At 36.7% G+C, this 22,616-nt stretch overlaps 4 protein-coding genes across 12 annotated transcripts; 1 reads left to right on the top strand and 3 right to left on the bottom strand.

Annotated features, from left to right (window-relative positions):
• Positions 1-2,326: 2,326 nt before the first annotated feature.
• LOC143449577 (ileal sodium/bile acid cotransporter-like) lies at positions 2,327-10,401 on the top strand. 5 transcript variants are annotated; one of them, XM_076949835.1, is made up of 9 exons: positions 2,327-3,091; positions 5,597-5,678; positions 5,788-5,912; positions 7,447-7,582; positions 7,781-7,902; positions 7,993-8,081; positions 8,803-8,907; positions 9,057-9,214; positions 9,291-10,401. In XM_076949835.1, the coding sequence occupies exons 3-9, from the start codon at positions 5,807-5,809 to the stop codon at positions 9,514-9,516; spliced, it is 942 nt and encodes a 313-aa protein (XP_076805950.1). In that variant the 5' UTR covers positions 2,327-3,091; positions 5,597-5,678; positions 5,788-5,806; the 3' UTR covers positions 9,517-10,401. The 5 variants fall into 5 exon arrangements, with proteins under 5 accessions (XP_076805950.1, XP_076805948.1, XP_076805947.1 ...); XM_076949833.1 differs by lacking the exon at positions 2,327-3,091 and adding an exon at positions 3,384-3,585 and having other exon boundaries at positions 7,453-7,582; XM_076949832.1 differs by lacking the exon at positions 2,327-3,091 and adding an exon at positions 3,386-3,585.
• Positions 10,402-10,534: 133 nt separating this feature from the next.
• LOC143449579 (uncharacterized) lies at positions 10,535-12,937 on the bottom strand. Of its 2 annotated transcripts, XM_076949838.1 has the most exons (4): positions 12,890-12,937; positions 12,208-12,789; positions 11,474-11,572; positions 10,535-11,151 (listed from the first exon to the last, which is right to left on the bottom strand). In XM_076949838.1, the coding sequence occupies exons 2-4, from the start codon at positions 12,700-12,702 to the stop codon at positions 10,918-10,920; spliced, it is 828 nt and encodes a 275-aa protein (XP_076805953.1). In that variant the 5' UTR covers positions 12,703-12,789; positions 12,890-12,937; the 3' UTR covers positions 10,535-10,917. The 2 variants fall into 2 exon arrangements, with proteins under 2 accessions (XP_076805953.1, XP_076805952.1); XM_076949837.1 differs by lacking the exon at positions 12,890-12,937 and having other exon boundaries at positions 12,208-12,847.
• A 1,113-nt stretch (positions 12,938-14,050) lies between these two features.
• LOC143449253 (rhomboid-related protein 2-like) lies at positions 14,051-16,938 on the bottom strand. 2 transcript variants are annotated; one of them, XM_076949371.1, is made up of 10 exons: positions 16,825-16,938; positions 16,500-16,624; positions 16,355-16,378; positions 16,042-16,200; positions 15,770-15,958; positions 15,560-15,702; positions 15,368-15,480; positions 15,033-15,133; positions 14,824-14,884; positions 14,051-14,686 (listed from the first exon to the last, which is right to left on the bottom strand). In XM_076949371.1, the coding sequence occupies exons 2-10, from the start codon at positions 16,536-16,538 to the stop codon at positions 14,430-14,432; spliced, it is 1,086 nt and encodes a 361-aa protein (XP_076805486.1). In that variant the 5' UTR covers positions 16,539-16,624; positions 16,825-16,938; the 3' UTR covers positions 14,051-14,429. The 2 variants fall into 2 exon arrangements, with proteins under 2 accessions (XP_076805486.1, XP_076805485.1); XM_076949370.1 differs by lacking the exon at positions 16,825-16,938 and having other exon boundaries at positions 16,500-16,739.
• Positions 16,939-17,532: 594 nt separating this feature from the next.
• Positions 17,533-21,669, bottom strand: LOC143449486 (kelch-like protein 38). 3 transcript variants are annotated; one of them, XM_076949701.1, is made up of 12 exons: positions 21,302-21,669; positions 20,858-21,005; positions 20,489-20,653; positions 20,107-20,314; positions 19,820-19,961; positions 19,533-19,735; positions 19,319-19,446; positions 19,046-19,189; positions 18,726-18,856; positions 18,223-18,467; positions 17,788-18,011; positions 17,533-17,712 (listed from the first exon to the last, which is right to left on the bottom strand). In XM_076949701.1, exons 1-12 carry the CDS (start codon positions 21,593-21,595, stop codon positions 17,552-17,554), a joined length of 2,193 nt encoding a protein of 730 aa, XP_076805816.1. In that variant the 5' UTR covers positions 21,596-21,669; the 3' UTR covers positions 17,533-17,551. The 3 variants fall into 3 exon arrangements, with proteins under 3 accessions (XP_076805816.1, XP_076805817.1, XP_076805818.1); XM_076949702.1 differs by having other exon boundaries at positions 21,297-21,424; XM_076949703.1 differs by lacking the exon at positions 17,533-17,712 and having other exon boundaries at positions 17,915-18,011; positions 18,219-18,467; positions 21,302-21,668.
• Between the last annotated feature and the right edge of the window lie 947 nt (positions 21,670-22,616).

The following is a 22,616-nucleotide window of genomic DNA, read 5'->3' as shown; positions in this document are numbered from 1 at the left end:
TTAACAATTACATTAGCCATACAACGTCAAAAAAGTCAACAGTTTTTGTAAAAGTCAATTTTTTGTTTTTAGCTCAATTTTTTGTTAGGTCAACCAATGTTTTCGCACTAATTTAAGCATCTTTATAGATTAGTTGCATATTATTTTCTTGTTAACTTTTTCCTAACGTTTTATATATTGTAATCGATTGGACAGGGCAGTGCACATGAATGTCACCAACAGCATTTTGGCTATCAATATTATATTTATGTCACATTAGTATGTTTACAAAGCTGACGGTGGCTGAACCATGTTAACCCAGTATAGTAAAATAAAAAGTCAGGATATAGGATAGCAATCAAGGGTTAACTTCTATTTTTAATTACTTTACACAAGCTTTCGCAAGTATCAGCTTGCTTCATCAGATGCACTAAGAGATGGCCATCAGATTTTTTATTTTATTGATATTTTTGTTACGTTCCAGAACTTATAAGTTGCAAGACTAAAAAAGCAATTGTGCAAAAATTTTATGTTCAATAAACCTTTAAGGCAATGTGTCCACACATGTTAAGCATAAAACTTAAAGTGGCTTTGTAGATCTTCGTTTCTATTTTGATAAATTTACAGTATAGTCAATAAATCCAATTTAAAAAAATAAAGATGTTTTAATTGTTAGTTTTATTGGTCAATAAAGAACCGCCCATCACTCATCACTCATCACCACATCTGACACGTAACCGAAGAAAAGAATTATTTGTACAAAGTAACTCTTCAATTATAAAAAAACATGCAGTCGATGACACAATTTTAACAAACACTTCCAAAGGTGTGAGAAATATGTATAGATTTTTATGCACTTGTCAAAGTTTGCCATTGAGATAACGCGAGTTTTTAGGTCCCAAAGTGATAAGAAGCGTCGATTCTATAGTTTATTTTACTTTATTAAGATAAACGTGTTATTCTGTCATTCGTATGTTGCATCTTTGTCTGAAAAACGTTGTGACAATGTAGACTTGTAGGCTACAGCACTGTGTTGGCAGTTATTTTGAATAGGTTATGTGTTTTGTGTTAAAAACTTTTATTTTTTAAACACTGTACAATGAGCGTTAATGATGTATAGCCTAGAGCAAATTTTGAGGAGCAACGTTATGCCCACGTGGGCACAAATAGGCTTGTAATGAAAAGGTGGGTATATGGCACCTGAACTTGAGAGGTTGACCCACTACAATAATTGCTTGTTGAAATGTTTATTGTGGGTGATGATATATGAGTCTCATGAGGTCGTTGTCCGTTGTCTCACCCTCAGACTTAATTGTTCACCTTAACGGCTTATTGTCTTGTGAAGATGACAACAAAGCTGTCTATCTTAACAGTGAACTTCTTCAAATTGAATTCAACAATGGTTACACAGGAATGACAACTGTATATACTGATTATATTGAAGCTTCTTTGAACGATTACATTTTCATAAATCATTAGCACAGCAAGAGCATAAAGACGTCCATGTTACAGCGTTGATCTTAGTAGAATAAATGTATTGAACAACTGTGTATATTAATAATACACGCAGGATATGCAGGCACGACATTTATGTTACGAATTAAAACGGAAAACAGGAAGTCATCGGTACGCTATGTTATCTATCATTAACGTCACGTTTCGTAAAGCAGATGTCTGAAAATAAGAATTCTATATTGTATTCAATTTGTATATTATAATATTCCTTTATCATCACAGGCTTGGCACTTTTGCAGTTTAATCAATTAGTACACAATATTTATCTTTGCCCCAATATCCTTTAACTTTTGTGTGATTCGGTTATGCTTCTTTTATCTGGTATTATTATTATTATTACGTTATGCTTGTTTCATTTTGAAGGTAGCATGTAAGTGTATTGCAATCTGTAGCTTGCAACTACAGCTACAAGCTACTTTAATCCGACTGAATCGGAAATATACTGTAGTAAGCTACATTATCACATGTACCCACATCTTGTCAATCAATGGCGCATAACTTTTGACAGAGGCAGTAGTAGGCTACAGTGAAAATGAAGAACTCGTCTCAGTCTAAGAAACAAGATCAGCGTGTATCACAATATAATAATAGTATGACTGATACTATAGTTATATACAGTATATCATTGCTATTACTATTTATAGTATTTTTTATTTTACTATATGCTGATTATACTAAGTTAACATGTTCACTCAGTATACGGGTAACCCTGTATTTCAGACGATATCGCCTTCAAAGCGTCATATTAAATAAAGAAAAAAGGATTGTTTTTGTCCAATGGGCAGCTAATACCAGTGTGGGTTGGATTGTTATTTGGCGATAGCTGATTGTAGATCCAGGCTAAAGTTTGAATATTCTGTTGTTCAAGTATAGTTGCCTAAAATTTTTAGGCTCAGAAATTGTTGTAAAGTGTGAGGGGTTGGTTTAGAAGCCTCGCAGCAAGGATTTTGTCCCAAATAAAAAGGTAGGCAGTTCAAGCCTAAATGATTTTGCGAGCCAAAATTCATGAAGCTTCATGTCGTGGCTTACCAGTAACAGCTCGTTGATTTCATGTACTTCGCATCGAAAACCCTATCCCTTTAGATAGGGTAATGACCCCTCAAAAATCAATCCGACCGTCCTCAGCCGATAAGTAGACGGTATATTTGAACGTTGAACATTTTGCCGACAGCAAGTCCTCAGTTTTTTACATAACCTACTTTCTACGAGAGTCTCAAAATGCTGTTGCTGACCATTTCCGTACACAAGAATACCAGGAATTTAAGGAACGATAACAGAGCCAAACGTCATTGTTCCGTTGTTAGCTGACGACTTCTAGTTGGGAAAGCGTTCATAAAAGTCAACAAAAGTTGTTTTTACTCTTTGAGTTAGAATCATTTTCTGTCATGGCCTCGCCAAATGCCATATTCAATTCTTGGCATGTTTTCGAACATAAGTCTAAAGTTGATGGTGGCCTCTAAAGTGCAAAATAGTTCTACTAGCGCTAGCATGAAAGCTAATTTGTACTTAAATCAATGTAGCGAGTGGGGGTTTGTTTTACCTTGGAAGTGATTTTCGTTGCCACTACAACTCTACATTGTGACGTTATACGAAATCGGTATGTATGAAAAACAGATTTGTCGCTTATTTGTATGTGGGAATTGTAGATAATAATTAAATTATTATAAAGCAAGGTTACAGAAATTTTGTTGGTTGGATGCAATGCTCCAGCCCCATTTTCAGCAAATACCAGCACCACTGCTTGCAGCCGTTCGTGCTGTTACTATTATATTGATTTAAATAGCGGGTGAATGACGCGCGTGTAGAGTTAGACTAGATTGAATTCAATAGAAGAGATTTTCTCCAACCTTTCGCTCTCTGCCTTTGAAAAACTCTTGTTATTGTTAAGGCTTCAGCGAGGCGTATCTGTGACTTGGACGTACAGCAGGTGATTAATACTTGATGTTAGTTACCTGTCATAGAGCCTAGCGAGTAGGAGCTAGTTTGAGGTTGTCGCTTGCAGAACGTGTTTAGCTTTTACATCAATCTGCGAAATACTTTTACGGCATTCAGCGAGCTGTTGGCGTATGGCGACCACAATAACTGTAAATGGTAAGTAGACAAAGTGCTTAATATTACGGTAGCCAGTAGCCTACATCTCGTTACGGTACGCCCGCACTACTGTATTAGCTGTAGATATTCTATTTCTTGTGGGAGGTTTCGCCGGCACAATCTTAATTGAACTAATACGCAATGTTTTCCACCTAGGAGATTGCTCTAGAGTTAAGGAAAAACTTACAAGGTTACCAACTTAAGTTACAAACAAGAAAACAATACATACAGTACTAACTCATCGAGATTACAAAGATTTAGATCGAAAATATTGCGATGAGTCTTGCGACATTCTTATGTCACAATGCCCGGAACAAATTTGGTTCGACACCAGAAATATCCGGTAATTCACTGTGAATAGCTGGACGCCGCTTACGTTGTTCTAGATTTTTGATGTCAGCATTGTGCCAAAACACAACCTATTCCTGAAGGCGCTTAACAGTGTTGTGTGCCGGTGGAATAGTTGTTAACCAAAAATCAGTTCACAAGAACAGGACAGTGGCCTATGAAAATGTGGCTTCAAAATACAAATTACTGTTATGTTACTGTAATTACCAGCATTCGTATCGTCTGTCTTTCAAACTTTAACGTTGCGTCAGAAATTTATCGCCCACTTTACCCCTTACTTTACTCATTTGTGGCTCTGACTCTACCACAGATCACTTAAGCTGAAATTGTGCAGAAAGTACAGAAGCTATTGTGGCATTTGTAGTGATATACCCTATTACAAGTTGCGCATATAACTAGGAAAGTTGTATTGTCTTTGGCTAGTTATGTCATTCAAACATTTAATTCTTAAAAAGTAAAATAGTTTGCTGGATTTCAAACAATAGATGATTTTAGAAAGTGCTTTTTAAGTGCTTGCAGTACACTTTCAGTGTTATGAATTTTGACGTGTTTTTGTTGGCAATATCTCTGTGATGTAAAACTTTTGTCTGATTGTTAGTGATTACAAAGGAGATATTTTGTGACACATCATCATGTGACGTTTAACGGGTGGCCTACTCTGGTTGGCTATAGCATAAGGTTATGAAAAAAGAAATAGTTTTGGCTTAATTCTCTTTTAAAATGTCTCTGGAGAAAATCTTGGCTTATGATTTATGAAAGCTCTCTCTGAAAAGTATGTTTTGGAAATGGTACATGCATAATTTCTTCTGATGTACTTTAATTAAAGTCGACTACATTATGGAATATAAGAATTTAGGCTTTATGAATGTTGTGCTGACTTAAAGAAACAATAAGAGATAGCATGAGAAACGGAGTCAAAAATTAAATAGACAGATGGAGTTCTAAGGACCAATTAAAGCCTTTCACTTTATGTCATCCAAAACATTAATATAGCCCCCGCCATGATTAATATTGCTTGACTTATCCCGAGATTTCTAAAGTTGATTGCAAAGCCATGCATGTAGGACAGGCCATAACATGACTATTAGTTGGTCATTTCGTAAGTAATTCCTTTTGGAGCGTATATGTCCAGGACTTTATTCCGCTTGACCTCAGTGCCCTAAGCCCTAAACATTAAACAGACAAAATAGAACAAAGAAGCTCTTTTCACTCAAACAGGTACAGGTTTTTATTATGTAAAAGAAGAGCCAAGAACGTTTTCGCGAGATATGGCATAGAGATTTGAGGCTCATTTTGACGTAATTAAGTCATTAATCATTCTAGAAGTGGTAAAATCAGAAGTAATTTTGTGGACGTGTTTACGTTCCACATGTTAGCCTACTTCCTTGCAAATATTATACTAACTGCAACTTTAAACTTATAACTTTTAATATTAGCATCGTAGCCTATGAATTTTATGAAGTTTAGCGATGAATTACCGTTTGTCCCATTTGCGTTTTAATGAATGTGGCTGAGTCTCATTCACATACAGTACTTGAAGCGTTGACGTTGAAAAATCGTTACAAGTTATAGGGTTAACAATCATGCAAGCAAACTTGTGTAGTGCGTACAGTGTGTGAATAGGAAGCGGTATTGTGATCTTGTATTCGCATTTGCTTGACAGATGCCGTTACTACTGCCCTAACAGAGACCACTTGCTCAACCTCAGAAAATGGATCCAACAATGCCACGCAGATTGCAACACAGTATGTAGGCCAACTGTACAAGCATAATAGGATTATTGTAGCTGCAGGTTTAGTTTGTGTTGCACGCGTGTTTGTTCACAAAGATAATGCTGTTTTAAACCCTTCGCAGAGTCATTCTTGCCGTTATCATGTTTGGCCTCGGTTGTTCCGCTGATGCAAAACTTATGTGGCGTTATATCAAGCGCCCAAAGATTTTTATAACTGGATTGGCCTTGCAACTTCTGTTGATGCCTTGTAAGTAAGCCATTCCGTCGAGTGTGTATTGTGTTACTGGATCGATTTGTAATGTTTTTGTTAGATGGACTACATATAGGCTACAACTATGAAAGCGAAACGTTAACATGGTGTAAATTTCTATCAAATCTATTGGCATTGCCCTACTGGTTTGCAATAACGTGCGCCAGATAATCGGATTTCGTGTTACGTTTTCTAAACCCGCATGTGATTATCACATTCCAACAAGCATTAATTAAATTATTCAGTAGATAGATAGAGATCGAAAATCTGATTGTTTTCATTCTTGGCTCATATAATAATCGCTTCCACTATGACTATAGTATAGTATAGTAACTCACTACTTGTTGGCATTTAAAATACCGCATATTTCTAAACTTGGCAAAACGATAATATGAACGTTATACATTCTCTGTAGATTTTTCGGCAAACTAGCGTCATATATTTCGGAAGTGTGTGAACGCGTGAACAAAGAATTTCATAACAATGTCGTACTCTCTCATACCGTCACACCTACTTAACCGTTTGTCAATTTATTACTGAGTTGTGTGTGGTTAGTTGTAGTCCCGTGGCTAAATATAGCTGAGTTCTAAATAGAACCTCTGACCGCTTGGTGCTGGGTGTGTCGGGCAGAATACTGGTTGAACGAGCTGCAATGCGGATTGCGGAATGTTTATTAATGAGAGTCAAATATCTAATCCGAGTTATTAACTGCTTTATAACTTTGAGGAAGTTTAACTGTCCGCATCCAGGAACTGAGAAATATGTTTTAATTGACTAGAATACAATCCTTATCCGAATGACGGTGGTTTCCACATAAACCGTAAAGCGAAATGTCCAATCATAATAATTAATTATATATTTCTGACCAATGTTTTATCTATATATAGACGCTAGGTATGTAAAAAAATTCGGGAATAAATTGTATGCAGTCTCCATGAGGCTCATGAGCGTATTTTACATTATGTGGAGAAATTCGTCATAAGTATACGAAAAGCGTTAAAGTATAGAAGCAATAGCCCAATTTTCCCAACTTCAACTACATTACACTAGGCCAGGGCTTCCCAAACTGGGGGTCGCGACCCCGCAAGGGGTCGCGTAACGAACTTCAGGGGTCGCAGAGCGTATACCAATTTTACACGAAGTACAAAATACAATCAAAACAAAATATCGTTCCAGCCTAATCAACATTGAAACCGCCTTGAGACCAGCATTAACAGATATTGAGCCACGGCTGGACTTGCTTTGTAGCAGAAAGCAGTCGCACCAATCACACTGAATAAATGTGTGTGCTTTTTTGTTTCCAGTAGCCTAGACGTGTGTAAAGTAGTAAGTAGGCTCTGAGTTCTGGTTGCTTGAATTCAGTCTTTGCATCTCAATAAATGTCACTAATGACTAATGTATATTTCGCACTGCTAATCAATTTAAACGTGAAGGGTCGCGGAAAACTTCAGAAGTTTGAAAGGGGTCGCGAGCAAAAAAGTTTGGGAAGCCCTGCACTAGGCTATATACATGAACATGACGTCATTTTTAGTTTTAGGCTTTGGTCTGGCGAGAGCATTTCAACTAACAGAAGCTGAAACCATTGGTGTGATCATACAAGCAAGTGCTCCTGGTGGGGCGTACAGCAATATTGCCAGTTATTGGCTGGACGGTGACATGGACCTAAGGTAGGCTACATACTTACACGTCTTCTGCAACAGTCAAAACTCTTACCATATACGTATACATATGAGTATATACATGTATATACATGAGTATACATATACTCATCGCTCAATACTCCATAATCTCGTGCTATGTTTTAATTTGTCCTGATGTTGTTAACAGTATTTGAACTGGTGATGAACTTCGTATTTTTCTTTTAGCATTGTCATGACAACGTCTTCGACAATTTTAGCGCTTGGCACCATGCCATTGTGGCTGTTTGTATTTCCTACAATAATGAATTTACAGGATGAATGCCTAACTGTATCATTTAGTGCTTTAGGTAAGCTCATTTTAAAGCAAAGTTCAAATCTCCAGAACGGTCTTACACACATTTGACATAAACATGTTCTGTTGACATATTGAATTGCAGGTTTTTCATTATTGGGTATTTGCGCACCTCTACTAGTCGGTCTTCTGGTAAAATACAAGTTTCCGGAAAAATCTGTGATCGTTACTAAGGTATTTAAGTCATAGAAGTGTGCGTTTTAATCAGTTCGGAAGTTTTGCGCTTCCTGCGAACTATCCTTGTCTTGACAAGATATGTTGGGTCCGTTCAAGCAAAGTTATAGTAAAAAGTACAAAGCAGAGGATCATGTTTTTAATAGTCTTAACCATAAAAGTAGTATAGATCCTCTCCCATCTTGACATGACTGCCTTGGCAAGGACAACACCAAATCTCTTTTTCGTTGCCCTTGTATTTTCATTATAGCACCAACCGCAATACTGATTTTTTGTCTATAACCAAATATCATTGGTCTCTTTGCTTTCACGCAAGATCATCCTGTATAAGGCAGGGGTTCCCAACCGGTGGTACGCGGGAGCTTTTCAGGTGGTACGCGAGCAGCTCTCCGTTGCATGCGATATACAGTATAGTAGTATAACAATTTAATTTTGAGTTGCTAAAATATGCGAACAACACTTTTATTTCTTTCCATACTAAATTCTCTGCACTCAGTATGCTACTTTTGTCGATCTTGCTTCCTGCTGTCATTGTTATTAATATAATGCTGCTGTGCGAATATTGGATCAAATTAGTTGTTTTGAAAATAGTAGTACGTGTTGACAATCCGTGGTGACTAAGTGGTACGAGAACATAGAAAGGTTGGGAACCCCTGTGTATAAGGTTTATGAAAAAACAGCGCACGACAAAAAATGTTAAACGCTTCGTTATGTTTCGAAGATCTGTTCAGGTTTGGGATCTTTTGCAATTTTGGTGCTCGTTATCGTGGTGGCTGCAACACAAGGTTCTGGTCTGGCAGAAAGTATCACATGGCGTCAGGTTGTGGTAAGATGTTATTTTCGAGTTTTGCAGAATGTACCTAAACTACAAGTGTCACACTGCTGTAGGACTATACATGCGGAAGCTTGCATGAATATAAAGGGAAATATAAATTATAAATACCTGAATAATTATTCTTTTGGTATTGTTTTCAGGTAGTCATCATTTTTCCGGTGTTAGCGTTGGTGCTTGGATACTTTGCATGCAGAGTTCCTTGGCTGAAAATCTCTGTATCTGGAAGGCGAACCATTGCTATTGAAACAGCGATGCAGAGTAGCGCTGTGGCAAATACCATCGTTCTTGTATCATATGAGTAAGTTAATAAAACTCTTAAAATAGTGGTTAGCCGTTTAGCATCACCAGTATTATAACCTATCTCAAATTTCCAGCCAAGATTCTCCCAATTTTGCGCCTGTCTTTCTCTTCTCTGGTATGTATGGCATCATCCAGTTAGTAGTTGCCTTCGTCGTCGTAGTGAGCTATCTTATTGCGAAGAAAAAGGGGGTAAACTGTGTTGTGCCAAGTGATGCCGACCAAGAAACGAATGATCCCAAAGCGGTCAACAGCCCCGATGGAATAGTTAATTTAGGTTATAAAAACACGGAAGCAGATTAGATACGTAATGTGTATGTGAAGATGTAACAATGTTACACAAAACTGCGTCATTTTTTGTTAAATTTTGCAATTGATAATTTTTGAATTGTTTGGCGCTACTTATGGGAGGAGCTTTTAACGTTACAATGTGGAGGAGATTTATAGCCTTGTCATAGCAAGGGCAAGTTGTGATTTTAACAAAACACTTTGTTTTATCAAACAGGTAGTAAAAGTATTCGGTATAGTTTAATATGAAAAATTTTAACATACGCCCACCTGAAGATTTTAAAGCTTGTTTGTGTTTTGCAAAGCGAAAGTAATTTTCTTTTGTTTTCAAAATGGTAACACCTCTCTCTGACTAAAAGTTATGTTATTGTTATAACGAACGTCAGATGTAGTTGTTATAATAGTTACAGAATAACGAGTCACATGAGCTTATAATAACTTAATTCTATGTCTGACTGTTTGGTTAACAATGTTACATTTTAACTGATATATATTACAGCTTGTTTTGATTTGTGGAAAGCTATAACAGAAAAATTAAATTAATTATCACCAACAAACCATATATAGAAAATAACTTCAGATACTACTCAAATAAATGCCCAAAAGAAAACTCTAAAACTGGTTATGTCTATAATTTGGGCAAAAAGCTCACTTAAAAGCGCGATTTTTGAAAAAAAAGCATTATATGCCCCAACCTTTCCAATTTCTTTAGTGGGCTAGGTAATTTTTTTGTTTTTAATGTTGTATGTTGTTTTTCTATTCACTGTTAGGCGACATGTACTCCGTATATTATATCATGCACTTTTTCGTTATACTTTGAGGTTATTGCATTTGATATGAAAATAGTGTTTCACGTTTATTTTTGTTACATGCAACAATTAATAGATGATGCAATTTAAATTTGGATGGTGTCTTTAAAAGCAGACAAGTATAGGTTTTAAATAAACCCTTAAAAGAAATTTCAACACGGCCGAAACTAGCCATGAGTTTCTGACCATTATGCGTACAGTATTATACATATTGCGATATTTAAGATCTTCACATATAAAAGAATTTCCATATAGTTTTCTTTCGTTTTCAATTGCCTTGCAAGGTGTGTTAGGCCACAGCTTTATATTTGTAATGGCCTTGTTTTGTTCCAATCATTACGCTTCGATAGCCGTCTAACGTTTCTTTTCTCGCAAATCTCGCCTTGTCACTGGTGTTAATATATACTGTAGTTTTGGCCGCATCTTGCAAAGTTAAGAATCGCTGACGTATACGCGAAAAGGTGAAAACTTCATGCAGGAATATGTCAAGATTCACATGAAATATTAAAGTACTTGTCACTGAATCTTCCAAATATTTCTTTTTCGAAAAAATAAGTTTTCTTTGATCCGAGCACGCACAAAATACGTCACAGATGAATTCAACAGGCTACAGAGCAGAGATTGAATTCTTTATGGAACTGATAAGCTCCTTGCTGATGACGTCATTTTGCTTCATGTCGTTTAGCATTAACCACCTTGGTTTTCCTTCATACGTTAAGGTAGTGACGTCATGGAAACCAGCTTGTTTGCACGCGAAACGACATTCTTTAACGCCTGTGTTTACGAGCACGAGGTGGCACTGGCAAGTATCGGCCAAACCCATAAATGTTTGTATCGCTTCCTGTCAAAATGAGGTGAAGCTGTTAATGAAATAAGCACGGTGACGTAACGAGGTATCATGCACATATTGCAATGGACTAAATACAAAGGCGTAGCCGTCAGATCAAAGTTGAAAACTAACTAACATGGCCTACCTAAAAGATTTTATTCATTGGATTTCAGAATGTTTGCATAGTTTTTGTCAGGACGAAGATGAAATATAAGTGCGATCTTGGTCTTTGTTTAGTTAACAAGTCAGCCAACGATTAGTTATGAATTTAGTGGAAATATATTACAGTACATCGTTTCTCAACAATCACCCTCTACCCGTTCTGTACACCTACCCGCATTCCACTTGCAGCCATACCACTTTTCCTGTATCCAGGAGATACTGCAATGTGACTGCACTGCCAGAATTTGTTGTTTGTTTTCACTGTGATTTCCTGAAAAATCAGTTATAAAATTTTGTTGTATTTTGTGAGTTTACATACAGTACGTTTATTGCTTTCTATTTCTATTATACAGCTAAAACAGGAGTGAATGATGACAACGGCATAAAACACAGGATGCAACAACGTTCCTATTGACCTAACGCATTATTGACAGTTCACCCGCCCACTTGGGTTGGTTTCAGTAACGAGTTGCGGTCTCTATTTTGGCTTGTGGATTGCAAATTGTTTACCTTGTTTAACACTGGAATGTATATATAGTATGTAAAGACTGTAAATTAAATCCACTGTTGCATCTTTGGTAAAACAGAGGGAATCCACTTTGCAGCAAATAAAGAATCATAGTTACTTATGTTGCGTTAGATACCAACGAGTCGAGGGTTTTTTCTATACTATACACACTGAAGTTAAGCTTCAAAATCTTATTCTATTTGAAATTAGGAAAACATTCGAGTTAAGGGAGAGTGAAATGTAAAAAATTTGTAAATTGGCGCTTGTTTTTGTTGGTTAGTTTTTTGAAATTTTTACCTGGTAACACTGGTCTATAGTCTCTTTCTGGATCTGGTAATCGTTTAATAACAAAATGTTCTGTGATACATAGCACCGTGTTGAATAATATGAAACCTTACCTCTGTACATTTTTGATACCACTCATGATAGAGATGCAGCTTTTGCATTGCTGTGGGATACTTTAACTTCAAAGCTATGCTTTCCTCATCGGTCCGGGTGCATTGATTCAACTGACTGCTTGCCACAACTAAGCGATTTGCATCGCAGTTAGGACAAACGGGTTGTACTATACTGCTCACTTTGTTGAAGGTAAACCCAGCTGGTGGTATTAGTTTGCCCGCCATAAAAAGTTCTGATGTTTTTACACTGGTAAAGGAACAGCATTTTCTTGATTTCTGACTGCCAGGTACCGGTTCGTTAGTGACCTTTCCGCACCAGAACAAGTTTCTCCCGTCGCTGTGTTCACTTTTTACGTAGTCGCTAACAAAACGTCTGCGTTCCAAGTCATTTGCACACAACGATTTATAGAAGTCAAGATCACAGAGGGATTCGGTCATCAATTCTTTTACTGTGGGCCAGTCTTCTTCCGACACGACTTCAATAAACAGAAACATTGCTCAAGAACTGTAGATTTACAGATTTCAGTATCGATACATTCAATTCTTTAATTCTTATTCATCCAGACAACAGGTCCCAACGGTCTGCAGTAATTTTATAGATTGTTTCCCTTATAAGTAATCACCCTGAATTATATCAATTGCAAATGAAAAATGGCAAGATAAATTTTTACCCACCACTTACCTTGCTTTGCGAAGTAGTTAACTGTCAAACCATTAAACTCCTAAGACGACCTTGTTTTTCTGTCAATGATACTTCCCGCAATCTATGAGTGACATATCCTACGAGCAATGCATATTTATAATGTAATTCTTCCTTCGCAAAAGTGACAAACTGCCCTACATCTGCTGCTATTTTGTAAAATTAGATTGCTAAAAATGCGTCATCATGTTATTTTTAACAACTTCACCCAGATAATTTGTTGTTGCAATTTCATAACAACATTATCATTGCTGTACATAGCATGGTAGCGTTACAATTTACTTGCTGGTAATAATTAGCTACATAGGTCTGTAACTTTTTAATCCCATAATCAATGTATGGAGAAAAACTTTTGCTTAATGACAAGACATTTCTATTTTATAAAATTCATAATTTTAATACATTTAGAAAGCTGCCTGCCGATGGCCCTATTTGTAACGATTTCAATACATGCCAATCAAACGCAATTGCTTAGCGTTAATGCCAACATAATGTGGTTAATTTAATTAATTATACGATGGTTCCTCCCTATGAGCATAGTAATGCACTCACGGCAATATGAAGTGATGATAGAAGGAATAACGTTGACCTCACGACCCTTTTATGTCTCATGTTATTCTCCTTTTGTTTTGGAATTTTACGTTTTTTACGCTTGTCATTCCCTTGAGTTTTCCAAGGCAAACCTTACAATGTTGTTTGCTTGAATGTTTTGATCTCCAACTGCAGAAGAAGATACATGAGCTTTTGAAAACGTTCAATTCAAAGGTCTTTCTATAAAAGTCCTAAATTATCGTCAATAGTAGGGATCTTTTATTTAGCGAACTTCATTTATATTCTTCTCTGAACTTTTAAATAAGTGATGTTTTACCAATGAAACTATAACTTCTGACGTCAAATTTTTTATTGTTGCATTTTGAAGAATTCTACTTTACAATAAACTTACTTGCTTTAAATGTTCATCAAAGACTTTTTGCTATGGAATTGCCTGGCAATCGTAATGAAAGAAAAGACTTTCACAATTTCATAGAAGGGGTAATCAGTGAATTTACAATGCAATGTTTATACACTTACAAATACAATTAGACTAGCTTTCTTCATTCTTCTGGTTAATTTACTTATGTATCAATTTATTGAACATACAAGTTGAAATGAAATAGCTTTAATTGATGATTTAAACAAGTTAGCAGTACAGTCGTATACATGTAAGTTTATCGGCAACGTTAAGCTATACATTCAGCATTGTACACAGCTCACAATGTAATAAAAGCATATCCGTAAGTATTATAAAGCATGTATCTTGATCTTTCTAATATAAGGCAGCGTTTTACATACATAATACACCATCGTAAACACCCATAAAAACACCGTAATAATCCAACATCACAAACATAGCGGCCCCAAAATTAACAATTTTTAATATAGTTTCTAAATATTTTAACATCGAACAATTTTGAGGAGGGGAAGCAGGAGGAGTTTTATTCCTTAATATAGTTTGTTCCAGCATTGGGATTATTTTCCCAATTTAACCGTAGGTGGTTGGTGGATATTCAGGGTAGAAAATGTTCCAGAAAACAGCAAAGATAACGAAAGCAAAGTAAGCAATAATGGCGATCCAGAAGAAGACCTTATCACTGAGAGATTGTTTGAAGTTTTTCAAAAGTACCAGACCAAGAGTGACACCAGCTACTGCCCCTGCCACGTGGGCGGCAAATGCAACATTGACAGAGGACACAGTGTTTTCGAAGCGCCGGTAGACCGCATAACCGAAGTCGACCAGCACTGTAAGAAGACTACAAGTTTAGACTATAAACTTTACAACAATGATTTTTCAGCAAAAATCTGCTCACTTTTACCAAATTTTTGTCACTTATCCACAAATTATGCTAATGATGTATTGCCATCTTGCAAATACTTACGCAGAATGAGAACCACAACTACCCGAATAACTCTAGAGCAGGCGCTCATTACATCTCCATTCTAAACAGAATTTTTGCATTATGGCCTAAGCCCTACAGGCATAATAAATTAAATCATGCAGATTTAAGAAACTGTTCAAAAAGTTTACAGTAGAAAATGATTTGCAAATGAAGAAAAAACAAACGCAAGATTAAAGGAAAACATATACCAGAACAACGTTAGCAATTTGTGCAGTCATCAAAGCATAGACTCCACCACTTCCACCAACGAGAATGACATTGGGATCAACAATTGATGTTGCCAGAGAACCTGCAGATATAAATGTTTTCAATGGAATTTTCAAAGTACAAAAGCAAAGAAATCTCTCATTCGTGGTTAAAATTTGTATACATTTCTTAGATCAGAATTATGGTACGAAAAAGTGCAAACACTAATTTCTAAATGAAGTAAAATTAAGGTACTTCTATGCCCATTATACATTATATAGGCCTGCTGCAGCGCACAGCCGGGTGTAATGCAAACATTTCCGAAAAAGTTGCGTACCGGCAATGACGCCACCCAGATAGATACCAACCACCCGGAAAGGACCGTGCACCATTTCAAGAGGAACGCCCAGCACAAGTTGAACAATCACATTGAAAGCAACATGCTCAACCCTGAAAAAGCGCTCGTATAGTTCACAAAAACATTTTACACGAGTATATAGATGCTATACTAACGTTACTTTGTGCCTACCCTGCATGCACCAACATGTATGTCAAAAATCGCCAAGCTTCTTGCCGTCTGTCTGGAAGAAATGTAAGTGGCGAAGTAACCACACCGGGGCTTATCCACACCCATTCTCCACTTGTGGCCGAGTAATAGATATAAACTGCAATCTGGCATTTATACAGAAAGTTGAAAAGTGTTTGTCAAGGTAAAAGTCTCATTGTTTCTGTCGTGTACCTGAGCTAAACTCAGCAATACGATTCCAATGGGTGGTGGACAGCAGTCATACTGGTCAGAATACATCAACTTCTGCTGTTCTTTTGTGAGATAGTACTTTCCAACAACATCTATTCCTCGCCGGAAACTAGAAATGGCCTCTAATTGGACACCAGCACCTTTGGCGACGGTTCTTGCATCCTCCTTTTCCTACAAATAGCGAACATTTCATTTTCGTTACAAACTGGATAAAACTGGATAACCGTTCTAAACTGGATAAAACTTTAACTTACCAGCTTATTAATTTCTTCCAGTGTAATGAAGCCATCGTTGTTTTTGTCCATGTAATATGTCAGTTTTTGGATGGTTTCGTCTGATAACTTGGACCGTTCCTCTTCCATGATATCACGAAAACGTGATACTGGAATTCGGGTGTTTTCGCCATCAGCGTGCTGCATCAGCAATGAATGTTAATCTTTTGTTTTTTGTGAATTTATAACGATATCTCAACCGGGTTTATTGCTTTAGTTTTTTTTTGTAAAACCGATTATTATATAAAACTGCTCACAGCCCCATTGAAGGTTTCTTTCCACTACTGTAACTTACCACCATAAATATCTCTTTCAGTGTCTGAAAATAAATATAACGTACCGTAAGCAATCTAATTTAGACTACTAACTAAAACATCAAAACTAAACAAAATTATTTAAGTTGCACGAAACATATCTTGATTCATAACCGTGATACTTACAGTTGGCGCGTCGCCGGTAAAACCCTTGTTGTCAGTCATCTTGAAAGTAAGAAAATATTAATTGAATCCAGTATAACCGATACTTCGACAAGTTCCAATGACGCAAACTTACGCTATATGTCTCCCTATATTTATGAAGATTTCTTAAATTTTTTTTTTTGCTAACTCTGCGGTATAAAAGCGTTTCTATCGCCTTCAGAGCGATAAATGCGTTATTTATTATTATATTTCTAAACCATATATTTCTATTCAATGTTAACGTGTTAAGTTGCAATCGTTGTTGTTCATTGTCGAGCATTGCCTGTAAACTTTATTTTTCACTAACCTTATCTTTTCATTACCGACATGTTCATAAGATTAAGCCAGTTGACGCAATTGCTTATACTGAGATGGTAATTATTAAAACCAACAACAGTGATATTTTATACCTTCCGTTTCCAATTTCTTAATCGAAAATGCGGATGCACTTACGGATAACATACAGCATGACACGGGTGTAATATACACAGACCTATTTGTTCATTTGGCTTACGTTATTCGACAGCAATAAACTGACTAAGTTTATAATAATGTGTCTGTTAGCGTAAATCACCGTAAGTCAGCCATGTATACTTATAATAGCAATTATTCCATTGTAATTCACCTCCATACTGATAAGCTATAAAAATCTTTCAGCTATCATCGAAATTTATTCCTGGGTTTATCATCTGTGATGGGGAGCGTTTATATAGGCTTCAATCTGCCTCTAACCTTTTTTAAACAGACAGTAAGAAGCTAATACAAAGCTTGCTATAAACATGTGCTGATTTGGATATGGCAGCGGTTCTTAAACTTTTTTGAGCGCGACCCAAATCTGAGTTTCATGATCACCTCACGACCCAAACCTATGTCGCGACCCATTTTAATGTCCTATAGACCTATATTATATTATATTAACCTATGTCGCGACCCACCTATGTCACTATGTCGCGACCCATTTTCTGACCCTCCGCGACCCATGTTTGGGTCGCGACCCATACTTTAAGAACCCCTGGGATATGGAAATATTTTATTTAGCAAGTATAAGTTATGGAAGGACCAAGCAATGATAGCGGTAATGGTGTAACGCCATCTATCCAGTCATCTCTTTCAACATCAAAGCATTCAACCGAATCCAGGTTTTTAATTGCTCCGTCGTCACAGTGCTTACCTCCCACAATATATATCCTTGGTCCTGTGAAAAAAAAACGTGTAAATCTGTATGAAACAGCTTGACCACGAGTATTTTGCCTTATAGTTTGTGGGCTACCCAAAACAGCTAATCCAGCGTCATGTCTTCCCATACGAAGAGCAGTTATGCCTTCCCAGCAGTTGTTGACCGGATTATAAATGTCAACGTCATACACGCTGCTGAAGTTGCCGCAATCCATTTCTGCATCCAACCACGCTCCACCAAGAACATAAAGATTTTGCTTGCAGACGGCTGCGCTTGCGAAACATCGCGGAAATCGTAGAGATGGCATTATTTCCCAACTAATAATAAATAACATTGCGTTAGTGGTTTCGTTTGGTTAAATGATATGGCATCTTAAAGCTATATTATTTGCAGTAGGCTATCACATGTTGATTATACTACATACATAACAAATTAACATTACTTCATTTATGAGTATCCTGATATAGCATAATGCGTTAAAAACAGAGGGATAACCAGAAAGTGACGTTATGATTACTAGTTACCTACTTGCCAAACTCTTCGTTGTACGCTTCGACCTTATCTAAAACTATGCCGCTCTTATGGCAATATCCTCCCAGTACCCACAGCCTTTTGTTATAATGACAGAAAGCTAGGCCAGCTCTGGCACTGGAAAGCGAGCCAGCGTATTCCCAAGTTCCTCTTGCAAGTGAATAACGTTCAGTATCACGCAAGATTCTTTGCTTGTGATCTTGCCCACCAATGGCATATATGTAATCGTTCATGTGGGCTGCCTGTAGAAAACTTTTATTTCGAAGCAATAGTATATACTATATATAATACGATAAGGATAATTGTATAACTTAGACAGATCATATGAAGAACAAACAGGAGAACAAAGCATTTGTTTATAATACTTTTTACCCTTTTGAGTATCCTATTCGTTTTGCATAAAATATTTTCTTTGTTTGCTCTAAATTGGCTACTTGATATGAAACTTTTAAAAGGAAAGAACTTTAATGCTGCAAGAACGAAGTTTTTTATCCTCGCACCTGCAGAGACATTCTAGGAGTTGACATTGCTTCTATCTTACACCATTTCAGTGAGCCTAAACCAAGGCGATAACAGCTTGAAACGGGGCATACTTCTGCTCCTGGTCCAGTTAAAGAAGGATCTGAACCACCTGTTGTAATAATGTATAAATATGTAGGGTTGCTGTGAAAGTCCTCTTTCATATAAGTTTATCAATCTTTTATTAACGCAAAAACATATACAAACAATCTCGTTACAGTAACGCCAGAGACATGCTTGCAGTTGCCAGCAGTTGAACCTTGTTCGATACTATTGCCGTGGATATGGTTTTCCAGCTTACCTATAATGTACAATGCTCCTTTGCAGTAGACAGATGCGTGATGATTTCTTGGTTGTTGCATTTTAGCAAATCTTAACCAGCTGTTTTCACGCTCCTCGTATTTATAAACTCCATCTGAGGCAACTTTCTGCTTGGTATCAATACCTTTGTTGGTGGAGAAATATTAACTAAATTTTAGATGAAGATTTAGTATCTAGATTCTAGAAACTTGATCTACGAACAGTGAACCTCACAAATATCAAATTTTTTTTATGATGAAGTACAGCATATCACCTCCGGATGCTAAAATATAATCAGGGCAACAAGCACAAGGATTGATTGGACAGAATGGCTTATTTCTGTCGTTCTTAGTTAACCCGCCATCCTCATCGACAGACCATTCTTCGTCGGAATTGTAGTTTCTACATGGTAAATAGAAAGTTCAAAAATGCACTCCGAAAGTTAACGGCTTTAAAAAATTCCGATAAAGTTGAAATAAGAAACTCGCTTGCTAGTTCCTGATCTAGGCTTCTGATTAAGAAGGGCTTCCATGCTGTGTAAAGATTCATTAAAAGGACCACTCTGTGACTGCAAGCAGTGAAATCGGAAGGCTTCGAGAATGTTAACTCGGCATTTCTTTTTCCTCATCAGATAATCTTTGGTCTCGACGTGTTCAGCCAGCTCTTGTGGAGAAAGTAATTGGAGTCGGACCTAAATAGCACTCAGGTACAAATATGCCTCAAAAATTTATTATTTAGATGAATTAAGTTATACACGTTAATTCTAAAGTTTTACTTTTGAAAGTAGATAAGGTGCATGAACTAGATGAACTTGCTCTGCCTCTAGCCATCTACAAAGCGCACAAAAGACTTGAAATTCGTCCAGGTTTAAACGATCATCATCAAGCAAACATGCAACTGTGTGCACTGATGCCTCACTGTAAGCGAAGTGTTTTAGCAATTATGTTAGGTGATATGTTTGACAATGTGTATGTTTTCGACTTTTTGTCAGTAGGCTGGATTATCAAAAAAACTATGGGATACAAATTTTAATGAAGAAATATACAGGCAGAAGACACATACAGAAAAGCATCAGTTTCGCAGACTTCTGAGAAACTCCTTGCGGCAAAGGTCCGAGCATATGCCAAAGTGTTCATATCGCCTTGTAAACGCAATTCATCCATAATACCAGTTACGGTTAAGTTCTTATCTTGGGGAAGTTTGTAATTGTGCCATGGTCCAGGTGCGTCCGTCGCGTCAGACCCCTCCTCACTAACGTCTCCACAACAGTCTAGCATAGATAGGTAAAACCACATCAACTTGATATACAGGCATCGCCATAGCGACCAGAATATACAGTGCTGCATGTGAGTGAATGATTAAATAAAATCAATTACGTAAAAAATCATTTTGCTGTTTGAAACGTGTTTCTTATCCCAGATCAGCAAATCTAGTCTTGACTAACTTATTTCTTGGCATCTGTTGCTATTCATTTGTCGCTGCCTATATGATTCTTTTACTTTTTTGTTGTAAGGGTGTGGTTGTCTCTCTCTATCATGCACCATTCTTTGCAGGCCGAATTCAACGTTTGCTTTATTTCTGTTTGGTTTCACGGAGCTACCGCGACAATCTGAAGTTCATAAATAAAAAATAAGTAATATCACAACTTCACTTACTAGTTACCGTGATTCGGTTTACTTTTCTCAGTTAAAATGGACTGAACAACATTCCACTAAACTCTACAAAAGCCAAAATGTTCAGCATTTTGGTATTTTAGGTAAAAACTTGAGATGATACCGGTAGCATGTTTACGAGATTCCGTTAGTGAACTTACCTTCTAACAATGACATTTCCCAGTTCAAAATTTGCCTCAGGACGGCGTTTACCATTCCTTGCATTTCCAGTCTAGCAGCTGCCAAGATTAAAGGGCGGACTGAGTCAGGTTTAATTTCTACCTCCGCTGTGTACATGAAGTTCAAGGCCTGTGACAAATTAATGTTTTTTGAACCTAACAATATTTCGTAAAAAGTTTAGATATCTTTAGTTAATTACTTACTTATACAAACGTAGCATACGTAATTACAAGTAATTTTAAGCGAAATTGTGATGTCATTTGGTTGTGTACTTCTGCACTAGACCCGAATTCTGATTAGTTCACAAGTTAGATTGGAACAGCTGTACTACTAGCTGTTCAAAGTAACATTCACTTAAAACCGTGTGGACTACCAGTAGGCCTTCTTTACTTGGCAAACTCTTAGACTAAGCACACCTACCTCACCTGAGCAAAGATTTCCTTGCTCATAAAATCAATGATTATTTCTTTCTCACACAGCAATGAATTCGTGACGGCCATTTCCTGCTTTTTGAGGAAGGCACTTCTGAAAAACGGGCTGGCTGAAGCTGGTACTATGCTGTGGCAATGGAATTGTTCACCTTTAACATTTACAACAACGTCGCAGAGTTTTTGCGCCCGCCACAATCGTACCAAATTCCTCCAGCTTTTTACACAATGTCTGTGACTAACTGAAGTACAGTCTCTCCAATGCTGGCATCCTGTCGTTTCATTTTGCATGTTTAGTTGCGGTAACTTTATTCAAATCAAGCAAAACTTCACTTTAGTTGGCTAAATTTTAGAAAACGGCAGGACTGTTTTGCTGACCACGCGCCGTATAAAATAAATTATTACGTAACATAAACAATTATGACATCATAATAAGTTCTATAACATCGTTTTGGTTTATTCTAATGCAAACCTTACTTGCTAATCCAAAAAACTTTTAAAAAATTAGTTATTAACTCATTACTAGTCATTAGTCGTTAGATTCATTACTACAGTATTACTTATGCCAGTTTAGTATATCTGTCTCTTAAAAGATTACTTTATTACTAAAATAAGATGTCTATTTATTCGATTAGCTGTAACTATGGACTTTGGAAATATAACCACTCTAATGCCAAAATAGATAATTTTGAAGTAAACAATCAATCAAATTTATTGTATTCAATAAACCAAACATAAAGAGCAAATTATGGCTTACTATAAGTTCAATTAATTATTGTAAGGCATGGAGCAAGTCCATGGGGTCTTCACCACACTCGAATATGGACACAAGCACTGGTATAGAGCTTGTAGAAACTGAAGAATTATTGTCAAATTCCTGTTTATAATTTAAAGAATACAGATACTTATATCACAATTAATAATTTCAAATCAATAATATCCTATGCTCTTTATTGCAAATACAAAAATGTTTGCTTTTATGGAGAGTAACTTACTCAGCAAACATTTTTGTATTTGCAAAAAAGAGCATAGGATATTATTGATTATACATTATTATACAAGTACTATTCTCCTGCACAATATAGGTTAACTATGGGAAAGCAAAAAATGTTGAGAGAAATTGGTATACAATATTTGTATTAATACCACAAACAAATTTAACGGCTGTCTGCTATCTGTAGTTGTCCGAATGGACCGAATCTGACTCTTGCATTGCACAAGTTTGCCCACCCCCATGCAATTGCAGAGGGGGATCAGGTGAGCCAATTGGCCCGGGCCTACGACTTTTAATTGGGCCTATTTACTTGCAAAT

Source organism: Clavelina lepadiformis, chromosome 3 (genome assembly GCF_947623445.1).
Source record: "Clavelina lepadiformis chromosome 3, kaClaLepa1.1, whole genome shotgun sequence".
NCBI lineage: Eukaryota > Metazoa > Chordata > Ascidiacea > Aplousobranchia > Clavelinidae > Clavelina > Clavelina lepadiformis.
Note: the sequence above shows the minus strand (reverse complement) of the source record. Positions and strands in the feature narration are given on the sequence as shown.

Bases quoted from the DNA above. Each gene is read 5' to 3' on its own strand.
- LOC143449253 (XM_076949371.1), bottom strand. From the start codon at position 16,538: ATGACTGACAACAAGGGTTTTACCGGCGACGCGCCAACT. The intron at 15,959-16,041 runs GTAAGTTAAAGT...CGCTATTTGTAG, and splicing joins TGGAAGAAATTAATAAGCTG to GAAAAGGAGGATGCAAGAAC. The intron at 15,134-15,367 runs GTACGCAACTTT...TTATATCTGCAG, and splicing joins TCTGGGTGGCGTCATTGCCG to GTTCTCTGGCAACATCAATT.
- LOC143449579 (XM_076949838.1), bottom strand. From the start codon at position 12,702: ATGTTTCTGTTTATTGAAGTCGTGTCGGAAGAAGACTGGCCCACAGTA. The intron at 11,573-12,207 runs GTAAGGTTTCAT...CTGATTTTTCAG, and splicing joins GGTATCAAAAATGTACAGAG to GAAATCACAGTGAAAACAAA. The intron at 11,152-11,473 runs GTAGGTGTACAG...TCATTTTGACAG, and splicing joins TGGCTGCAAGTGGAATGCGG to GAAGCGATACAAACATTTAT.
- LOC143449486 (XM_076949701.1), bottom strand. From the start codon at position 21,595: ATGCAAAATGAAACGACAGGATGCCAGCATTGGAGAGACTGTACTTCA. The intron at 18,857-19,045 runs GTAAGCTGGAAA...TTATTACAACAG, and splicing joins AGGAGCATTGTACATTATAG to GTGGTTCAGATCCTTCTTTA. The intron at 18,012-18,222 runs GTAGGTAACTAG...ATTTATTATTAG, and splicing joins TACAACGAAGAGTTTGGCAA to TTGGGAAATAATGCCATCTC.
- LOC143449577 (XM_076949832.1), top strand. From the start codon at position 3,561: ATGGCGACCACAATAACTGTAAATG. The intron at 3,586-5,596 runs GTAAGTAGACAA...TTTGCTTGACAG, and splicing joins GACCACAATAACTGTAAATG to ATGCCGTTACTACTGCCCTA. The intron at 5,679-5,787 runs GTATGTAGGCCA...AACCCTTCGCAG, and splicing joins GCCACGCAGATTGCAACACA to AGTCATTCTTGCCGTTATCA.